This window comes from Ambystoma mexicanum, chromosome 10, assembly GCF_040938575.1.
Source record: "Ambystoma mexicanum isolate Mex_15411 chromosome 10, UKY_AmexF1_1, whole genome shotgun sequence".
Classification (NCBI taxonomy): Eukaryota; Metazoa; Chordata; class Amphibia; order Caudata; family Ambystomatidae; genus Ambystoma; species Ambystoma mexicanum.
Window position 1 is genome coordinate 856,318,634 of NC_090932.1, and position 21,955 is coordinate 856,340,588.

At 46.5% G+C, this 21,955-nt stretch overlaps 1 protein-coding gene across 2 annotated transcripts in view; it reads left to right on the forward strand.

The window, feature by feature from the left end:
* The window catches only part of SAMD7 (sterile alpha motif domain containing 7), a 219,440-nt gene that overhangs the window by 99,018 nt on the left and 98,467 nt on the right, over positions 1 to 21,955 (forward strand). For both annotated transcript variants that reach the window (XM_069618538.1, XM_069618539.1), the window contains exon 6: positions 14,904 to 15,589. In XM_069618538.1, coding sequence (XP_069474639.1) covers positions 14,904 to 15,589 — 686 coding nt within the window. The remainder of the gene's footprint in view (positions 1 to 14,903; positions 15,590 to 21,955) is intronic.

A 21,955-nucleotide genomic window follows, 5' to 3' on the forward strand; every position in this document is an offset into this window, starting at 1 on the left:
ATGGTGGATCTAAAGTTGCCCGGAGGGATGAAGGGCTTGATTTTCTGCAGGAGGCAGAGATGATACCAAGCTGTCTGAGTTTTCTTAGCTATGTGTGTCTTGAAGGAGTGGTGTTTGTCGATGTGGAAGCTGAGGGACTTGGTGCAGGAGGTGAGCTTGGGTGTGAAGCCCTCAGGGTTCATGGTTGATAGCCATGTCTGTATGTCTGGGTGTTCTGTGTTGTTGGTGAGGAGTAGGAATTTGTCTTGGAGGGGTTGGGCTTCAGGTATGCACTGGACATCCAAGACTGGATCAGCGAAAGGCATGTTTTGAGACTGTGGATGTCCTTGATGGAGTTCATCTTGAGGTATAGTTGTGTATTGTTGGCCTATTGATGGAGTGCTCCCAGGGGCTCCATGTATGAATTGAAGATCACTGGGGAGAGGGCGTAGCCCTGAGGGACTCCACAGTTGACGGATAGCATTGGCGATCTGGAGCGGTCCATTTGAACAAACTGCTGAACCAGAGTAGGGCAAAGTTGCTGATCCCCATGTGTCGATGTAGGCTGTCAGTGAGCTCCTAGTGGTCTACTGCATCGAAAGTGGCCGGAAGGTCAAGTAGAACCAGGAGGCAGGGGTGGCTGTCCCCAAGGATGTTGAGGGTGTTGTCTACCACTGTAGGGTTGCCGTTTCCGTGCTGCAACTGGGTCTGAACCCATATTGGTCAGTTTGGAGGAGATTGCTGGTGTCCATGTGTTGCTGCAGTTGCGTGGCTCCACTTTCTCGATGATCTTACCTAGGAAGGGAAGATGGGTTATGGGGCAATAGTTACCTAGCTTGTCGGGAGCCAGAGTGGGTTTCTTTAGGTGAGGGATGATTTGTCCTGTCTTTAGAGTTGATGGGAAGGGGCCTTGAGTTAGGGAGCTGTTGATGATCTACAGGTAGGGAAGGAGAGCTTCTGCGGGGAGGGTCTTTAGGGTGGATGCTGGGAGGATGTTGTCTGTATGCGATGTGGCTTTGAGGGCGGCCAGGGTTTCTACCAGGTCCGCTGTACAGAGTGTCTTGAATGTTGTCCAGGGTGTGTAGATTTTGCAAGACGGGACGTGAGGTGGGTCTGTGGATGCAGAGCTGATGTCTATGTGCTGGCAAATCTTGGTGATTTTGTTGATGAAGAAGGTGCTGATGGTGGTGGATTTTCCAACGGAGTGTGGTATGGCAGGGTCGGTTAGCGGGTTGATGCAGTGCTTGACTGCTTTGAAGAGGGCTCTGCTTCTGTTGTCAACTTCTGCTATGGTGGTTTGATAGTAGGAGGCCTTGGCTGTGTTGATTAGTTGTAGGTGGGATGCTCTAAGTTCCCTGAGGAGTGCTAGGTCGGATTGAATCCTTGGAGTGGTCTTGTTTCCTGATTACTTTTTTGCTGAGGTTGAATTCTTGCATGCACCAGGCTGCTGGCGGTTTCAGTTTGCAGGTGCATTGTTTCAGAGACGCATTTTGGTCGATGAAGGCTAAAACGGTGGCATTGAGTGCTTCCAGTAGAGAGCCGCAGTTTGGTTAGGGTTTTTTTCTTCCGTGTAAGGTGGAGGTTGGTGAGGTCTTCTGTGAGGGCTTCCACCGGGAAGTTCTTGAGGGGCCTGAAGGTTTGCCTGATGGTTTTCTGCTGGGAGTGCTGAGCTGGGGTGGTGTGCAGGATCTTGAAAGATACAGCCAGGTGGCCAGACCAGTCAAGCGGGAGAGGAGAGCTGTAGTGGGGGGAAGGCAGTAGGATAATGCTAGGTTGAGGATTTTACCTTTCTCGTGCATTGGGTCTTTCGTGTGCTGTAAGAGGCTGAGGGTGTAGAGAAGGCCAAGGAGAGCTTCCTTCATCGGTTTGGTGGCCTTGTTGCCTCGGAGGTTGAAGTGGCTTAGGAAGATGTTGTTGGCGTGAGGGACTTGGTGGTGACCAGGTCGTGAAGTTTCTGATGAAGGCAGTGTTGGGTTTGGGTGGTCTGTAGATGAGAGGAAAGGGGACTGTGACCGTCAGGGAGAGCGGAAAGTGTCAGGAGAGGCCTTTGAAGGAGCCAATGTTGTCGACGTCAAGTTCGGTGCAGGGCCACATTAATTAATGAATTAATTAATTAATTAATTTGATTCATTGATTAATTGATTGTTTATTTGTACAGTGCCTATACACAATGGGCCTCATTACGAGTTGCCTGGTAAAACCGGGTTCATTACCGGCATGCCGGAATGAGCGTGTCCGTGCACGTATGAACACGCTAATTGCGGGTCATCACGAGTGCGCGAGCACGCGCGTTCCCCCATGCCGGTAGTGGCAATACCGCCATGCCGGTAAAGGGCCTCCAAGCCCCCTATACTGGCATTGCGGGGCCCGCCCATTGCGCTACCGCCTCACACTAACCCGTAAATACCGGCACGGTAATACCGTCATGTTATTACCGTGTTTGCAAAAAACGGACCCGGAAATTACGTCATCGCGCAGGAACGGGAAATGGGCCGGCGGCCATCTTTAAAAACACAATCCATTGCCATGCTCCATTACTACCACTACACCCGTGTTGTTGAGTGCCAAAACACAACCAGGATGTCAAAGGCCACTGGAAAAAGCTCACAAAGGAAGAGGAAGCAGCGCTTTTCAGATGCAGAATTGACAATGCTAGCGGACACCCTACAACAGCATGCTGACATAATCCGAAGCACGGACCTGAAGCATGCGGCCCAAACGTGTAAAAAACAGGTGTGGCAGGAGGTTGCGCAGAGGGTAACAGCAGTGGGGTGCACCCCAAGGAGTGTCGGGGATTGCAGAAAGCGCTGGGACGACCTCCGCCTCCGTGTCCGGAAGATCCTTGCAGAGAACCGGAGGGCCGCAATGGCGACAGGCGGTGGCACACACTCCCCTGTTAAGCTCACCACATGGGAGGAGATTGCAAGTGGATTCATCGATCCAGAATCCATAGAGGGGATCGGAGAGCAGGAGTTCGGGGCAGCTAATACAACAGAGGAAGGTGAGTGAACCATCACATCCACCAATAACAAAACATGATGTGACACAAGTGAGGTGGGAGTCCGATTAGGCAAAGCAATTCCTTTACCCAAGGCAACATCAACTCACCAACAGAATACTGATTGCCACCCCCTGCACCACATGCATGCTGCGTGAAATATGTAAACCCAACAGAGGTGCAATATAACCCATCCATGCCCATGTCCCCCCCCACCTAGACAATCCATTGCCACCAGCCATGCAATCATTGCCAACATGTCCCCTCAGTACACCAAATGCCACACAACAGAAATGAAATCATGCCTGAATGTATCAAGATATTACACTGCAACAAATCACAGCTGCCATTTGGCAATCTCACTGATGACCTGCATCTCTTCTATCCCCCAGGCACTGATGAGGAAGGTGATACCCAGGACAGGGGGGCAAGCACATCCAGTGCACGCAAGGGGACCAGGGCCACCGCAACCCCCTCCTCTGAAAAATTGCCTGCGACCACTCCCAGTGTGCCACACAAGGCATCATCTCTGCAGGGTGCACCTGCTGCGATAGTGCCAGCTGTACCACCGGCCACCACGGACGTCGTGTCCACAGAGGTGGTCGAAGAGGCCGAAGAATCTTTGGGATTGCCCAGCCCAACACCCATTGGCACCCCCTCCCCCCCTGTGGAGACAGAGAGCCTGGATGACCCATGTCTCCATGACTCCGACCTAGGAGATTCGGACATCGGCATTTTCGCGGACGACAGTGCCCAGGACGAGGGCCCCACGCAGGTGCCTGCCACCACCCAGCCTTCCACCACCCTGCCTTCCACCACCCTGCCTTCCACCACCCTGCCTTCATCACGCTGCCTTCCACCACCCCACCAGCCACCGGTACACCTGCGACAGAAACCACCTTTGAGGTCCGTCTTACAAGGGTGGAGGCCCGCCAAGACAAGATGCTGCAGATTATGCGGCAACAGCTCGTTGCCGGTAATGAGGCCATGAAGGCCATGGCCACGGCCATTGCTGCAAATACAGCTGCCGTGGAGGCGTCCACGTCTGCATTCAGGCAGTGCATGGGGTCACTGACCGAGGCCCTACTAGCCAACATCAGGCAAGTGCAGCAGCCACACTATGGGTCTGCAAGGGGATTGACAATTGACACATCCACCACGTCAACACCTTCCACCTCTGTTCAATCTAGCCCTGTGCGCTTAACGCACAGGAGCGCACGGCGCATGGCCATAGAACCCCCAGACCCTAAAGTCGCCAAAAAGTGACTTTCTGAAAATTGGAAAAAATGTGAGGAGTAACATTGGTGAAGGCAACACTGCTTGTTGCGCACATGGGGACATTTGGGATCTGTGGGGTGGGTGAGGGAGTTTGTTTTGGGATTGTGGGAGGGGGGAGTGGGCACAGTTTTGCACTTTCATATAATACACAAGTTTTCTGGAGAACAATCCCTGGCTGGACATTGTAATTTTTGGTGTGCATCCATTTAATGTGTTACGGTGTTCAGTGTCAAATTGCAACATTCCCTTTGTGCATGTTCACATTGGCCCAGTGTCTGACTGACAAAAGTCATTCATGGTCCCTGTGTCTTAAAAGTATTCGTCAATTAGTGCTTGGCGTACAGCATGGCCGTCCCGTGCATCACGTACTGGCAGGGGGGCTCCTTCGCCTCCATCTCCATCCCCTTCATCCTCACCCGGGCCATGCATGTCAATGTCAGGTGGCAGTGGTACATTCCTTCGGACGCACATGTTGTGCAGCATGACACAGGCCATGGGGATCTTTGCCACCTTCTCAGGCCTACACAGGAGTGCCCCACCAGACCTGCTTAGGCAGCAGAACCGCGCCTTCAACAGGCCAAAGGTCTGCTCAATCACAACACGGGTTTGAGTGTGCACACGATTGTACTCCTCTTCCTGGCTGTTCTGCGGGTTCCGCACAGGGGTAAGTAGCCACGGCCTCAAGGGATATCCTCCATCACCTGCAAGCAGATACAAATAGGTGTGTGTCACTCTGAACTGACACCTTCAGGGAGCACGGTCATGGCAGCAGCTATTAGGTGTGAGAATGCACATGTCCCTGTACGTGTACCAAATAGTCACCTATGTGGAATGTATACTGTAAAGAGGTGTGGAACAATGGATGGGGTTGAATAGATGATGCAGGGTGTAAGCATGCATGCTGAGGCAGATGTGCTGTGGCAGTGCGACAATGTTTAGCCTCCAATTCATGCAGTATACTCTTTGCTATGCATGGTCACACTGTCCGCATTGGCACAGTTGCCATCCTATTCAGTCATGCATTGCTTGCCATCACCATGGTGGCCTGGTTGTGCCTCTTACTTGCTGTCATCCATTTGCATCATTTGTGATATATGGCCCAGTGATGTGTCATTTTCAGTTTGGCTGTGTCAGGTGAGGAGTGTTCAGCTCTGCATTCATTCTACACTCACTGGCTATTGCCACCCAGGTGTACTACCCCGCCCCTTTCCCACCCAGGTGTACTATCCCCCCCTTCTGCATCCGTACACATGAGTACCCCACAGCATGGCCATGGGCCTGTTGTGCAACTCACCGAGCAGCCAGGCACGTGGTCCAGCATGTCGCTCCATGTGACGGGGTAGCGTGGAGTTGCGCAGTACCATGGCATCATGTGTGGATCCAGGAAATCGGGCGCAGCAATGAGTGATGATCTTGCTGGAGTCACATACCATTTGCACATTGATGGAGTGGTATTGCTTGCGATTGCGGTACACCGCCTCTGTGGCATGGGGGACTACCAATTCCACATGGGTGCAGTCGATGGCACCGACACAATTGGGCATGCCTGCCAGTGCATGGAAGCCTACTTTGGTTTCGGCTATCTCCTGGGCAGTCCGTGGTAGGGATATGTGGGTGCTTGCGTGCTTCAGGAGGGCATCCAGCACTTGGTTCAGCATGCGTGAGAATAGTGGTTGTAAAATGCCATGCAGCTGGCCCACTGTGTGTTGGTAGGTGCCTGTGGCCAGGAAGTGTAGCACAGACACCACCTTCAGTAGTGGGGGGATGGCAGTGCGTATTTGTATGTGGCTGGCAATGTCGTTCTGTATCATGTCCACTATGGTGGTGATGGTGTCACGGTCCAACCGGTACAGGGTGTGGATCTGCTCAGGGGTTAGGTTGAATGGGCTGGGTCTGGTGCGAGGGATTGGTGGCTGCCTACGAGGCGCTGGTGGCTGCGCTGGTGGTAATTGCTGGGCCTGTCTCACCCTCCTTCTCCTCCTGCGTCTCCTCTGTGCCGCCTGTTCTTGCTGCTGTTGTTGTTGTTGTTGTTGCTGTAGTTGTAGCAGTATAGGCATGTCCTCCTGCTAGTGGTAGCATTTTGGTGTAGGAAGGGGTGTGGTGTGTGGGTGTGCTCCTTTTGTACTGGCCCACTCTGCATTGCCTACACCTGGGGGGGTTGTGGTGTGTGGGTGTGCTCCTTTTGTACTGGCCCACTCTGCATTGCCTACACCTGTGGGGGGGTTGTGGTGTGTGGGTGTGCTCCTTTTGTACTGGCCCACTCTGCATTGCCTACACCTGGGGGGGGTTGTGGTGTGTGGGTGGGCTCAGTTCATACTGGTGCAGCCTCCTTTGACTCCACCTGCGGGGATTGTGTGCACCTGTGGCAGCTGCCTTGTATCTTGGTTGCTGTTTGCGAGTGGTCCGCGATGCCTGTTTTTCCGGCATCATGCAGCCCGTTGTTACCATGTTCGCGATGCCGGTATTTGCATGTTTGCGTGGGTTGTGATTACCCCCTATTACCGGCACGCCGGTATGTACTACCTGAAGAGGTGCGTGTACGCGCCTATGCCGCTATTAGCGGCACCGTAAATAACGGTGCCGTTCATACCGGGTTTGCGGGTCAGAATGCTACGGAACGTTAAATGATGCCGGTATTTACATACCGGCATCATTTTTCCCTTACCGGCATGACTCGTAATTAGGCCCAATGTGTTTGAAAGCGCTTCAAGGAGAGAGGGAACATGGGAGAATACAGTTACATTCTTATAGGTCCTTGAAACAAATCAGAATGTGAGAAAAACTTTCATATCATAACAGATAGTACAAGTGCATGAAACAATAAGGGAGAGGTCAGGAATGAAAAAAAAGGAGACAATACTAGCAGTAACATTACTATGACTGATGGCAATTGTTGCAGTGTAAGAATGAAAAGAGGAGGGGGAGGAAGCGAGGTGTGGGGGAAGGGAGGAAGGAAATTGGAGAGGAACAAAACAAGTGACTATCTTAGAGGGTCAATGACTGATCAGGTTAATGCTGGGGAGGGAAAGAGAGGAGAGGACAAAAGGGAAAGTGGGGGGACAGACAAGCTATTATCAGAGGTCAAGGGACAGTGATAAGAGTAAGTGCTTAGGTAATAGAAAGGTGAAACGGAGAAGGGAAGGGGAGGGGAAGAGCCTGCAGAAGGCAGGCAGCTACAATTACTATGCCTGATGGCAATTGAGTTAGTGCCGGAGATTAACGGAAGGAGGGAAAGGAGGTGGAGGAGGGGACGTTGGGGTGAGAGAGGGGGAGAGAGAAAGGGCACAGAAAGACTCAGGGGCCTGGGGTGGGCAACAGGGTGTGGGGGGCAAACGGATGGACTAGGCGGCAGGGGAGGCACAAAGATAGACTTGGGGGCAGGAGGGGAACACAGATGGACTCTGGGGCAGGAGGGTCTTGTAGATGACTGTGAGGCCTTTGCCTGTCTTATTTAGCCGGTATCTGTGTTGGATGGCCTCATGCCGAGTTTGCCGGTCCAGAAATAAGGGAGCCGGTAAGCTCACCGGCACCCTTGTTTCTGGACCGGCAAACTACAGGTTGGCCTGCCGGAGCCGATGTGCCCGACAGGTCTGACCCTGCCGGACACAGCGGTCAGGGTAGGCAAAGCCATTGCAGAAGCACCAGCACTGTTAACAATGGTGCTGGTGCTTCCATGTCCCCACTCTTATAGAGTCCTATGCAACTCTATGGAAATGGGGATTAACAAAATTTCCGGCACCTGACTTCCCGGCCGCCGGACTTGTAATAGTCTGGTGGCACCAGGAAGTCAGGTGCCGATAATTTCAACCCACCAGTAGCACCATCAGGGTTACCATCGGACCCGTAATGGGGCCCATGGACATCTAGAATGGGGGTGGAGGTGCCTGTCAGCCAGCTCTCAGTGATGAAGATGTCGTTAAGGTCATGTGTAGTGATGAGGTCGGCGACGTCTGCTGCATGGGCGATAGCTGAGCGGACGTTGACGAGCATCAACTTTCATGTTGTAGACGGTGAGGGAGTGCTGATGGGCTTGAGGCTGATGTGGGTGAGGTTTTTTAATGTATTCATTTAATTTGTAAAGCGCATGTACGCAACCCACAGGCTTTGCAGCGCTGGACATGACGAGAAAAAAAAAACAACACAAAAACCAAGTCAAAGAGGACATGTCAGATTCAGGCTCAGTGTGGGGGCTGTGGTGGGGGGAAGTTAATAGAAGAGTGAAGTTTTAAGTTCATGTTCGAAATTCAAGAGGCTGGTTCATGCTCTTAGACCAATGAGTATTTAAACTATACTTTTGTTGTTTGTTTTCTCTGTTTTGTCTGTTTGTTTTTCGTAGAAAAAATGTCTCTTACTGCTTGAATACTACCCTACACCAACCCCTTATTCTCTCTCTGGGACATGGGTATGTTATGGTGTTGTAAAATGTGTATGATTTGATAGCGCATGTCCGGTTTTGAAAAAGGCCTCAAGGCCGATACACGTGTTAATCTAGGCAATAATTAACAACATTAAATGAACACGTGGGACATTTCAGAGAGTATCTTTTGGTTTCATGGGTTGTCAGGAGGATGAGGTAAACTGTGACACTCTAAATGCGACTTAGTTCACGAGCTATAGGTGCTTAACTGCATCATAATACTGTTGAAGGAAGATTATCCCTGAATACACCACATATACAAATTAAAAAAAAATACAACTGTTTATTTACCGAAGAAAAAAAATGCTGTTTTCCTTTGTGTACGTACATTGTCCAACCTCCTGTTTTAACATGTTATGCTAAGCACGATTGTGCTAATACCTTAGTACTAGTTGGGAAGTGGATCTAGGATCGAGTGCTAGTACTCACAAAGAGGAAACCTTAGCACACGTTTTAAATACTAGAGATGCACTGTTTTTCTGAACATAAGAAGAAATGCCCACTGCAAGCTTAGACAGGTAGCACCCAAGTTTGGGGTCATGATATTGTGGACAATTGAGTTTCGACACTGACTCCGTCTGACTCAAGCGCAAGAATTCTAATCACACATAGCTAAAAATGAAATGCAAAAACATGACATTGGGGGTCATTCCGAGTATGGTGGTAGCCATGGAGCAATTAGCTCCATGGCAGCCTCCCATACCGGGACCGACTCCGGTTTGGTACAATGGGGACTTGCAGGTCCATTCTGACCCTGGAGGGACCAGTAAGTCCGCATTGACCAAACCAATCCCCATTCCCATTTGAGCCCCCATAGGGCTCAATGGGAATGGGGACGGCGCAAATAATGGGCTCGCTAATCTAGAATGGGGGTGGAGGTGCCTGTCAGCCAGCTCTCAGTGATGAAGATGTCGTTAAGGTCATGTGTTGTGATGAGGTCGGCAAGCCCGTTATTTGCGCCCTGGTCCCCGAACGGGACCAGTAAGGTACGTTTGGTACGACCAAACGTCCCTTTCGGTTCCCGTTAGGGGACCTTGGAATCGGGCGGTAGGGGATTACCGGCACCGGTCTCCTTACTGGTGCCCGGTATCCCCTCCTGCCCGACTCTGAATGAACCCCGTTATCATTATCAAAGATTTGCACAGGAAATGCCTGTGAGCATCTCATATTAGAACCGGCTCCCCTACACCTGATTCCAAAAGCTTTAAACTTGAGCACATCTGGTGATGCCTGGTCCATCTTGAATATGCTTGTGTGAAAATGTGATCCAAAAGATTTGCTCACGGGCATTCAGGTGCCCCGGGCAGCTTCGGACCTGCTGTAGGTTTAGGCTTTGTGAGTCAGATGGAAAGGAGCAGGTGCATGTCTGAGATGCTAACAGGCATCTCCTCATTTGCTACAGTGCAACTCTTTGAGAATCACCACCCCTTGAGTTTAGCTGACAGTTCCATATGCACTGGCAGACTACGTTTGGTGAAATTCACAAAAAGTATTGTTTCACAAGATCATTTATGAAGGCAACTAAGAACTCCAGACGCTAAAGCACATTCAAAATGAACAGAGAGCACACTCTTGCTTTGTAGTGTTATCTTTAAAGTGTTTAATCACATCTCAGCAATGATAATCCTTCATAGAATCCTCATGGCAAACATTTCGGGCACAGACAATGATCAGTGCTTTGATCTCTACCATACACAAAATAAAACAATAAACTACGTTGCCGTATCTGAAAAGCCAAATATATCCTGTTCAAAATAGTATGCCACTTAAGGTTACTTTATCTGGAACAATCGAAGGATTGCATCAATATTGTTTGATGAGTAAATGCTCATATTTCACTTTAAGAATGAATTGGGAAGGATGCAGGTATTCAGATACATGATACAAATGTGGATCGCTCGGCTGCAATACACGTTCTGTGTTTTCTATCAGTGATTGCAGCCTTTGGGTCTTGTCAGTCAACTCAGACTGGTGCTGCAACTTTTCAATAATGTAAAGCTTGCAGTAAACTTGTGAGCAAAGATGTATTGATCTGTTCAAGAAACTGACCTGTTGAGAATTATCTGGATGACAGGAGCTGGATTTGGAGCAGGATCTAGGATTGATTGTGAAAAGCGTAGGAGGCGTCCAGAATAAAGCAGTGGTTGTGGGTGTGCCACTGGCAGGGTGGATGATAGGACTAAACCCTGAACAAAATATTTGTAGGCGTAGAACGTAACACGGTCAAGCCAAGGAGGTCAGTTTGTAGCCCTATAAATCAGAAAGCTGAGGGCACTTTAGTTATGTTCATAAGGGGCGAGAGCAGTGTTGAAAGAGCAGTGATGAAAGGGCTGGGCGTGTAGTTGTCGTAGCACTTGATTTCTGCATGCAGTGTGGCAGAAAGCAGGAGGCCATGTTTTGCAGGTTGCCAGTGGCCACTCTAAGACCTGGTCCTCCACACTGCAGGACTCCTGGCTGAGCTGGAGGGCAAGGGCAAACTACTCAACCCCAGAAAAGGTGATTTACAGAATGTAGACTGTGATGTATATACCAGACAGATTATTTTTGTGTATCAAAGATGGAGCCTCTCGAAACAGGAGTCATGGAAGCAGAAGTAGCCACTGCGTGGTGTTTTGCTGTAGCGGAGAGGCACCAAAGGAATTTACAGGATATACTTTCAAAACCAGAGGGGTTTAAACATCACTAGGGCCAGAGGTATCAGTGTCAAAGAAGGGGTGGGCTAGAGTGCAACCACCCTGAGAATATCTTATCAAGGTAGTCGTCTCAGAGTGGTCTTGGTGCCCCTTTTCATGGGAGGCACAGATAGAATGACATGCTGGTAGGTTAAGAAATGAAAACACAAAAAGTGCCAAGACAACCTTAACTCATCTATAATCACACGGCACTCCCATAGAGTCCTATGCGACTCTATGGAAATGGGGATTAACAAAATTACCGGCACCTGACTTCCCGGCCGCCGGACTTGTAATAGTCTGGTGGCACCAGGAAGTCAGGTGCCGATAACTTCAACCCGCCAGTAGCACCATCAGGGTTACCATCGGACCCGTAATGGGGCCCATGGACATCTAGAATGGGGGTGGAGGTGCCTGTCAGCCAGCTCTCAGTGATGAAGATGTTGTTAAGGTCATGTGTACACCATTAGTTTTATTGTGAGACTATTTCTTTCCATTTACCTACACAACAAGTAGCATGTCATTTATTGTATTCTTATGTTGCAGTCTTTATTGGGCACAGGTCTGACTTTCAAAAGCAATGGAATGCTTAGGGGGTAGAGAAGTTAGCAAAATTGTACAGGTTGTTAGTACAGCAGGTGAGTGATAGGTGGAAGGCAGATGGATAGGTAGGTGAGGCAGGAGGGAGTTTCCATGGAAAGGTGTAGACAAGGAGGGCAAGACTACCTGCTGGGTGGGGTGGAAGTTATTCTTCACGAAGTGGACCTTCAGCTCCTTTCTATACTTCAAAAGAGTGGGAACCTACCCGATGTTAAGTGGAATAAGTTTCCAGAGTCTGGTGGCATGGATTGAGAATGGCTGTCTATTGGTCCTCTCTCTTGCACATTGATCATCAAGTATGGCTGTGGTAGCAAATGATGCCTTTCAAGACCATACCTCTATGTTTATTGACATCTATATAATAACATGCACGACGACCTGAATTGCTTCTGTTGATGGCAAGATGAGGTCACCGTGGCTATTTACTGAAGGATCAAGCAAGGGATGAGGGATCCACGGGATGGGAAGGTAAGGGCTGCGAGTATTGCAGCAGAAGGAAAAGCGTAATTCAATATGCTTGGCTAACTACTAACTGCTTTTTATTATTTATACTTGGGGTTTTGTTTTGGTAGTAGCTTTTAGACCCAGCGACCTAAATACCACTCCTGTTGCTCTGGTGTCACGCTAGTGTGCTGTTTTAGGGAAGGACCAATCCCCTCCTTCCCTTGGTTGCAAGGTAAACAAGGTTGATACACACTTTGACTGCGCCACCTCCGTTATTCCTTGAAATAAATATGTGGCCACTCTCACGTTGGTGATGTTGGAGCAAGTTTATTAATGGTTTGCTCACATTGCCCATTGATTGTTGTTAACACGTGTTTCAGCCTCTCAAGGGCCTTTTTCAAAACAAAAACTTATTTAAGGGCAAATTATTTGCTAAATAATACTTTCTATCTGTATATTTCACAGTTGACACAATCAAAATAACACATATATCATGAATAAATATATGTATACAGATGTACATAATACCATATATTAGTTCGTGAAACAAAAACAATGAAAAAAATGAAAAAAATGTTTTGGAAGAGAAAAGAGGAAAGGAAAAAGAGAGAAAAGAGAAAAAAATTGGTGAAAATAAAATAACACTTAGCTTTGAAAAAATGTACACATGATTCAACCTCATGATTCCATTATATTCAAAATTCCAAAAGCTTATTTAACCTAATTTTCCGCTATATTTGTCTTCATTCCGTAATTTTACATCGCTATACCATAGTATGTCCTTAAATAGTTCCGATTCAAATAGTTTTAGCCTTGCCGTGAAATAAACCATCGTGCCCCTGCACATTCCTATCATTTTCCCGCATCATTCCATACAATATTCGGTAGATTGTCCAGTGTAGTTAACGACTTACTAAAACAGTCCCCGTGCATGTACACATGTAAAATATAATTAAATAACCAGATTGCGCAACCTCTGTTACATTTCCTTGTTTTAATTATAATTGATAACCATTTAGCAAAAAATATATATATAATTTGCGGCTTACTGGAATTCCATCTCACAAAAATCATGGGTTAATCCCTGTGAAATAAAGCAAAGTACGTATGTGTTTAACTCCTAATAACTTAAACTCATGTGATTCTGTTACCCGTTTGCTTCTGATGCACTGAATGGCATACTGATGCTTTCTTTCTTTTGGAGACCAATTTAGTTTTGTGAATCAGCTCTCATCCCAGGTGGTAACACCTCATGACATATTATCCCTGGAAATAGGTTAATATTTTGCTTTGTCATTGCTCGCATATGTTTAGGGGCTGCCCTCTGTCTTCCCCATCCCCCATTCGTACCCCTCCTCTGTTATGTTATATATTTAAAAATGTATAAAGCACAATAACCTGAACCCTCCACGGGTAAGAGGGGACAGTAAAAATGTATAGATACAATTGCATGATGTATTGCAAAAATACAAAATAGATCAGAAAATTGAAAGAATTAAAATAAGTTCAAATAATACTACAAGGTAAAAAGGTACAGACAATAGGATAAAAAAGCATTGGAACCAAAACCAAGATTTTAATAATAGATTCATGGATGGAGCATAAAAATGGAAATGCATTGTGTGCTAGGCTGCATTCCTGAGCATCACGGTTAAGTTTTCAAGTCCAGTCTGGTAACTTCTTGCCGGTTAGTGTGGTTCTTTTAGGTTACCTGTCCCTTTGGTACAAGGCTGCCAGCGCCAGGTTCTCTTACTCAACACTTAAGCTAAGCATGTCATTGCTTTGTTCAAGTGGCCATCTTGATTCCCTGCCTCTCCTTTAGGCACTCGTGATTGGTGGGGCAGTTCCCGACTGCTGTTAGTCTAGCGGTCACGATTGTCCACAGTATAAAGGGAGAGAGTCACATATAGAGAAGGAGAGATACCTCAATCCAATGCACATTTCAGACCAAAAACAGCTCGGGGGGGTGGGAATCTGCAACTTGCAATCCATAGGGGAGTTTGGAGACGAGTAACTATGTCGCTCTCACACTTCACACTTCTGCACTATTCATGCAAAATAGAGATATACAGACATGCTTGTCCCTGTCACCCTGATAATTTGTCATCCATGCTTCACCCATTGGGTTATCAGTGATGAACACTGGAGATGCATGTACACACTGTTGCCAGCAGTCAGAATAAATTATCTGAACCAGGGTTTGCTATTTCTTAGTCCACACTATAGTAGCTGAGATCTCGTGATATATCCAAGACCGAAAGTGAATGCTGGATGTACGGATTTAATGTAAATCTACCAAATAAGGGACAACATAAACTAAAAAAATGTATTTGGTCAATATGTTCAGGGCAATGTTAATAACACACAACTACACTAATTTATTATTCACAAGATCCGTTTACAATAGCTTATAATAACTTGATCTTTCACTCTGTATCATCGCAAAATACTTCAGTAAACCATTATAAGCTGATTGATCAAAGTAGAAATGTTTTTTTTTTGTTTTGAACTTTAGAATGGAAATGGAAATGAATGTCATTTATCAACAAAAAGAAATAGAAAAAGCGCACCGGAAAGGATTGTTAGATTTGGAAGCAGCATTTATCTATCCTGGCATACAAGTTAATCCAATACCTTTCCGAGGCAGACATAGATTGGCAGAAGGCCACCTTCCAAATGACATGTACGTACATCAAAACACACTAGAAGATCTTCATGGTGGTGCCATGCTAGTCGCCAACAGTCCATATCCCCCCATCGCCACTCTTCAACGAGAGAGAGGCCGTAGACAAGGAAGAAGAGCAGGGAATCATAAAACAATGGAAGGAAACGTGAAGAGCCAATCAGAGGATAAGATCATGGATCATTCTTCCGCTACATTAACCGCAGATGAGGAGAAGACAGACATGAGGGAGTCTGACACTGAGGCATGCGGCAAATCTGATCCTAGCAAAATAACCACAGATCTATCTACCACACTGGACAAAGGAAGCAGAGAATGTGAACAAGGCCAAAGGAAAAGCTGTGGTCTTCACAACACACCTAGCGAAACCAGCATTTGCAGAAATGGGAACGAGAAAGACATGAATAATCAGTGCGCAATCTTTGAGGACAAATTCTCATATCCTACTACACTTCCGCTTTCTTCAATGCCCTATGGATTTCCAGCGACCGGTAACAATTTGTTGCCTACAGCGTCAGGTTGGTCAAATGTCTAAATGTTAAAACCTATGATATAAGTTGTGGTTTTGCTCATTTTCATCTTAGCTTCTCACAATGTATTTTATGCCTGGTTTGAAGCATAGGAATTCTTCATACATCATTACCGCATCACAAAGCTTACACACCTTGCTGCGTCCTATCCCTCTATAAAGCATCCAGATTGAATTGTATGCTTTGATCACAGGAGTTTGTGTGCTTTTTTTAATCAACATGACTTATCTTTATTTCCTAAAAATTTCTAACTCTTGATGTTAATGGTACCCTGGGCTACCCAATCCTTCATCCTGACCTCTCTGGGATAGGTGTTGGAGTTACAATTCTTTAAAGAAACACGATCATTGGTTCTCAAATGTATGTTTCTCCTCTTTCGACATTCAAATGTCGAGAATGTCTATGACTACAGATTTTTGTAGGTAAATATCGCCATGTCTAATTTTAACATCCATTGAGGTGATTCCAAAAATATCTTTGGAAATGGTTTCCCAATCTTCAGTCACCAGCTTGACTGATTCCCTGAATGCGTAAATCTTATCCACTGCATCTACTTTTGCTTCACTTCCGCTCAAAGCTGCTGATTCCTACACATGCTCTCCTTGGTTCTGTCAGTCCCGAACTCTTTACAGTCAAAATGAGGAGCAGCCGAGAGACAAATGCAATGTTCTGACATTCCTAATGCAAATGTATTACCTTTGTGCAATCTGCCTATTGTTTCTTTTAGAAATCTCTTCGGCTGCTTATAATTCCTAATAATTGTTTACTTTGTTGAAGCGCATTAAAACACTTTGGAAGTCTAAGCCTCCATTATTGCGATTGGCACCTGGTACTAAGCCAATCGGGATGCTCGGATCGTGGGCCGTAGTCACTGGCACGTGCCTGCTTTCAGAGCACCCTGATCAGCTGCACTTGCTCTCCCATTTTCACCCTTTTGCCTCCAGACTTCTCCACCGACCACCACCCTGTACCTGCCCACACAGAGCTAAATACATCACCACTGGCTTCCAGTGCTGTGCCATGCTAGAGCGACCATCCCCTCTCTCTGCCAACGTCCTTACTGCCATAGAAACTAAAACAGGCTCCACAAAACAATTCTTTCAGTTGTGGGGTCTTAGAGATTTTAAAATTGCCGTATCGAGCAAAGGAATATAATAACAAAATTACATTGGAAATCTATAGTTCAATAAGGACAAAAAACTATGGCAGCCATAGCACTTTGCCCTGAAAATCTGAACCACAGTCCAGCCGTACTGTTGATGGACTGACAGAACACTGATAGTATATTCTACCAATGGACACCTATGTGAATTTCCTGTTGCAGAACCATCTCGCTATAACAACTTACTTAGCAGACGAAGGACCACCCTGCCCTTACAATAGCAGTTACGTCACATCTAACCCGCCATTCCCGTAAGAGCTATCAGATGCTCTATCGTCCGGGGTGGGACAAGACATCTTTATGTGGGAAATACATTGTTAAAAAGTCGACAAACCAATGTGAACCATCTCCAAGACAGGCACCAACTGTGTCTATGCTTTAATAGACATCTTTAACAAATGTCCCTCAGAAAATAACTAGATGCAAATAATTCCTTTGTTTCATTGCCTTCTACGCTTCGTATTCTCAGAGTTGTGTGGAATAAACCAGAAGGTAGTGTGTTAACAAACATATCAGACTGCTACGTCATTTTGAAAACTTATATTCTTTACAGCTTTATACTTTGGTCAAATTATGACCTTACAAACTAATTGTAAGTAAATCCAAACTATGACATGCAATTTTCTGTTACCTATAATGATGGTCGGTGGGAGGAGGAGGAAGGGAGGGCGACAATGATCCTGCTCTAAAGGTCTGAGGCTTTGCACTCTAGGGACTGAACGAACTTCCTGGTTGGATTGCACAGCTTTGTGGAGGGTATCCAGTGAAAAAATCGAAAATAAAAAATCACACAGGAGAAAATGCAAATTTGGCACTGTAAAAAAGAACGAAAACAAAACAAAATGTTGAGTAAGGGGAGCGTGGGTTACTCGACATTAATGTTATGATATGATATGATATTTTATTTGTATCGCGCTCATACACAAGTGTTTCAGAGAGCGACGAGGCAATGGGGGGAACAAGGGAGGACAAAACAACGATCTTGCTAGGCCCGGTGACATTGAGAACGCGCAAGTGCAGGGGAAGAGGGAAGGGGGAAAGTGAAAGTGAGAGGGGAGAGGTGGCAAGTGCTGAGCAAGGGATAAAAACACAAACAACTGGTAGTGCAGCCAGCAGGGTGGCAAGTGCAAGGTTTAAAGCGCAGACAAGGGGTATCTGATAAGTGCAGGTAAAGGGGCTGTAGGGTTACAGACACAGACCCAAGTGCAAGGGTTGCCAGGAGGTAGTGAGGGTGTGTGGTGGGTGGGCAGGGGCCTGGGCCTGCATCAGTGGGTACCAGGTGCACTGTACTGAAGCAGACAGATTAGCAGGGGAGAGGAAGAGCAAAGGCAGAAGCAAAGAGAAAGGTCTTGAGGTGCTTCCAGAACCAGAGCTGGTTCTCCTCAAGTTTCAGAGTGGCAGGGCGGCTGTTCCAGATGGGGGCCCCCCAGCCAAGGAAATAGATCTACCCCCAAATTGTTGCTTGGAGAAGCAACTGACCCTGGGGGAGTTGAAAGTGGAGGAGCGAAGAGCTCGATTGGGAAGGTATTTACGGAGGGAGGGTTGAAGGTATTTTGGACCCAGGCCCCAGAAAGCCTTGTGGACAATGCAAAGGGTCTTGAATTTATTCCTTGCAGCCACCGGGAGCCAATGACAAGATTTCAGGGCTGGAGAGATACAATGATAGGGCTTGAGGCCAAGGACAAGTCTTGCAGTGCTGTTCCGGAGAGCTGCAGAGGGTGGAGAGTAGAAGCAGGCAGATTTAGAAAGAGGCTGTTGCAGTAGTCAAGCCTGGAGAGAACCAGAGCTCTAGAGACAGTGAGCTTCTGGGGGAAGGAGAGGAAAGGAAGAATACCTCTGATGAGGTGCAGTTGGTAGTTTGACTTCTTAGAGATGTCAGAGATGTGAGGAGATAAGGAGAGTGTGGAGTCGAAGACGACCCCTACGTTCTTAGCGTCACAGGTGGGAGCAGGAAGAGGGCCAAGGGAGGCCGGCCAGACAGGAAAGGAGGGTGCAGGATAATTAAATTCTAGGGTGGCAAGGGTGTCCTCCGCTTCCATAAAAAAGAAAGCAGGAGACAAGTAAAGTTCTTTTTTAAAAGGAAGAAAAAATGCACCCTGCGGCAGAAGTTCCACCTCTCAATGGGGAGGCAGACTTGCGTCGCAGGGAAAGAGCTGTGCAGAGGAACAGCAGGTAAGTGAGCCGCAGAGGTAAGTTTGGAAGTTAGGAGAGTGGGAGGATAGCAGGCGGGGGTGGTGTATGTGATTATTTCATTACGGGTATTTCCAATTCCTCATTTTCGAGTTCGATATTTTCATATACAAAATAATCACATACATCAGTGTGGAGAGCCCTGCATGTGTGAGATTATTGCTAGTAACAGTACAGATGATGGGCCAGCATGTAAACACAGCAGAAACACAGATTTCCATCACAGGGTGGTCCCACAATGCTGGGGGTCATGCTAGGGCATAGATGTCCACATCTCTGCAATCCTTATGAATTGTGCAGCAAAAAGATGTCCACGTCCTCAGCAGTTAACCACTTCAGTGGTACAATCTCAAACATCCTGCACTTCAAAATATATTGGCGTGTTGCAAAGGATAAGAATGCAGCCAGGAACACTAAAATGCCATTTTAAGCAGTGCATCAGCTTCTGTAGCTGCCTGATCTTTTTGCTGTTGTCTCAATGATGTTTCTTCCACATAAAGGCCCCTCACATGCCATTAATCATTGTGCACTTATTAGTCATTTGATATGGTGGCAGCAACTGTGTCTTGATAATATTTGCATCAGTTTACACATGGATGACTTTAGACGAAGGGGCTCATTATGAGTTCGGTGATAAGTGGAAAAAGTGGCGGCAACGGAATTCAAGGGTACCAGAAAAAGGGCGCACATTTGCGCCAGTGGAAATACCGCTGTCATCTGGTGGAATTCGCCCCAGCTTTAATTCCGCCGGCTGAATTAGAGCTATTGGGAAAAATGGTAATTCTGATGATTACAAATTGAAATACCGCTGAAATATCATTGAAAATGGCCACTTATTCCCCCAAAAACATAGTGCAGTTACCTCAACCTAAAAGTGGAGGTAAATGTATACATGGGATTAAAAGTAAACCACAGGTGCCCCCAGTCCACTCAGAATGGGTGCATAAGGCCCACACCTTCGCCAAACACACTTTCCAACACCATGCTGCCACTAGTAGTTGCAAACCTGGAAATGCAGCACCTCCTGCATTGAGGTGCATAGACAAGAACAGCACCACAGAGCACGTGGAGCAGAGAGGCGGAGGAGACACCATACAATGGGAGCTCCTATTCCCTGGGTCATGCCCGAGGAAGCAACAGTCCACAGAGTCTGTGGAACAATACATTACTGCTTTGAGTGTATTAGCCACAACTTGTGAATTTGGGTTCATTGTCAATGAGAGACTCAGTGTTCAGTTTATGTTGGAGTGTGCTGATAGCAAGGTGCGAGAGGCCTTATGGTCTCAGAGTAGTCCTCCCTTGGAGGAAGTGCTCAGAGTTGCAAAGGAGGTTGAACACACTCACAATTGTGTCAGAGAATTAGAGAAAAGAACTGAGGATGATGCTAGGAGAAATGATGATACACAATTTATGGAGGTTCTGGCTGTACAAGTTAAAAAATGAGACAAGAGAAAGTCAATTACAAAAAAGAAAGGGGTTAGATTTAACAAAACGAGGGATGTGAAGATAGGAAACAATGTTTCCATTGTGATAATATATATCACTTTGCCAAAAGTGACAAATGTCCTGCTGTCAAAGTAATCTGTAAGAAATGTAATAAGAAGGGTCACTTTACAAGCTGTTCCAGGACAAAGAAAGAAAATGTGGAGTGTGTTAGTGAACTGTGTGATGATTCAGAAGAATGTGCTTATATTGTGGAGGAAGAAGATGTCTTTAATATTGTTGATGAAGATGCTGATGCAGAAAAGCCATTTCAAAAGTGAAAATTAATGGCAGTGAACTTGAAAAGGTAATAGATCAGGTGCTAAATATTGATGCCAAAGAAAGTTATTGAGAGTAGGTTTCCCAAGAAAATTCACCTCAATGAGGTGGATATCAAACCAGTGGCATGTGGTGGGAAAACATCTGAAATATAGTGTTGGTTTTGGACCACCATGCAATTTAAAGATAGAATAGCCAATGGAAAAGTATATGTCTCTGATAAAGGTAGCTTTCCTTTATTGAGCTGGTCCCATCAAAAGAGACTACAAATAAAATTAGACCCCAATTCTGAGGAGATGGTGTATGCAATGGATGGAGTGATAGGTGTTGTGTCCCCTGTTTGTGAGTTGCCGAATTTCAAATCGCATTAAGTTTTCAAACTGAGATTAGATTGCTTCGAGGGTTACATGTATAAAATCAGAATGAAACCAGACTCTCTTGCCATAGTGCAGAAAGCCATGCCCAGGGGTGGACTGGCCTATACAGAACTCTGGAGAATTCCCGGTGGGCCTCTGCACCCTGGGCCTCTTTTCTGTGGTATTTCCAAATTTTCTCATAGGAAAAGCATTGGGCCTGCTGAAAATGTGTCATATGGGGCCACTTTGAACTTTATTTCCGGGGCCTCTTTTGGTCCCCAGTAATTATTTCCAGGGCCTCTTTTAGTTCCCAGTCCAGCCCTGGCCATGCCTATCCGTATAAATCTCAGACTCAGAGTCAAGAATGAGCTTGAAGAAATGGAGAAAAAATGTTTTAGTGAGAGGACTGATTCCTCTGAATGGGTATCACCCCTGGTGATAATACACAAGTGGAATGGGAATCTAAGACTCTGTATAGATTTGCGGTCGGGGAATCACTCAGTTATATCTGACAGACATCTGTTACCAAACATTAAGGAGATGTTAAATACCATAAAAGGGGCACAAATTATGAGCACATTAGATTTGAGGTCTGCCTACCATCAAATAGTTCTTCATACAGACTCCAGGAATATCACAGCATTTATTACACCAGAGGGTTTATTCAACGCAAACACATGCCTTTTGGCCTAGTGTCTGGGGCCACAGTATTCCAGAGAGTGATGTATCAATTGTTCCATGACATTACGGGAGTTCTATGTTTTCAAAATGATGTACTAATGTATGCCCAATCCAGGCAGCAACATGATAAGAGACAGATGAAAGTCCTGGACATTTTCTTGGAATATGGGTTGTCTCTTAGCAAAGAGAAGTGCAAGTTTCACA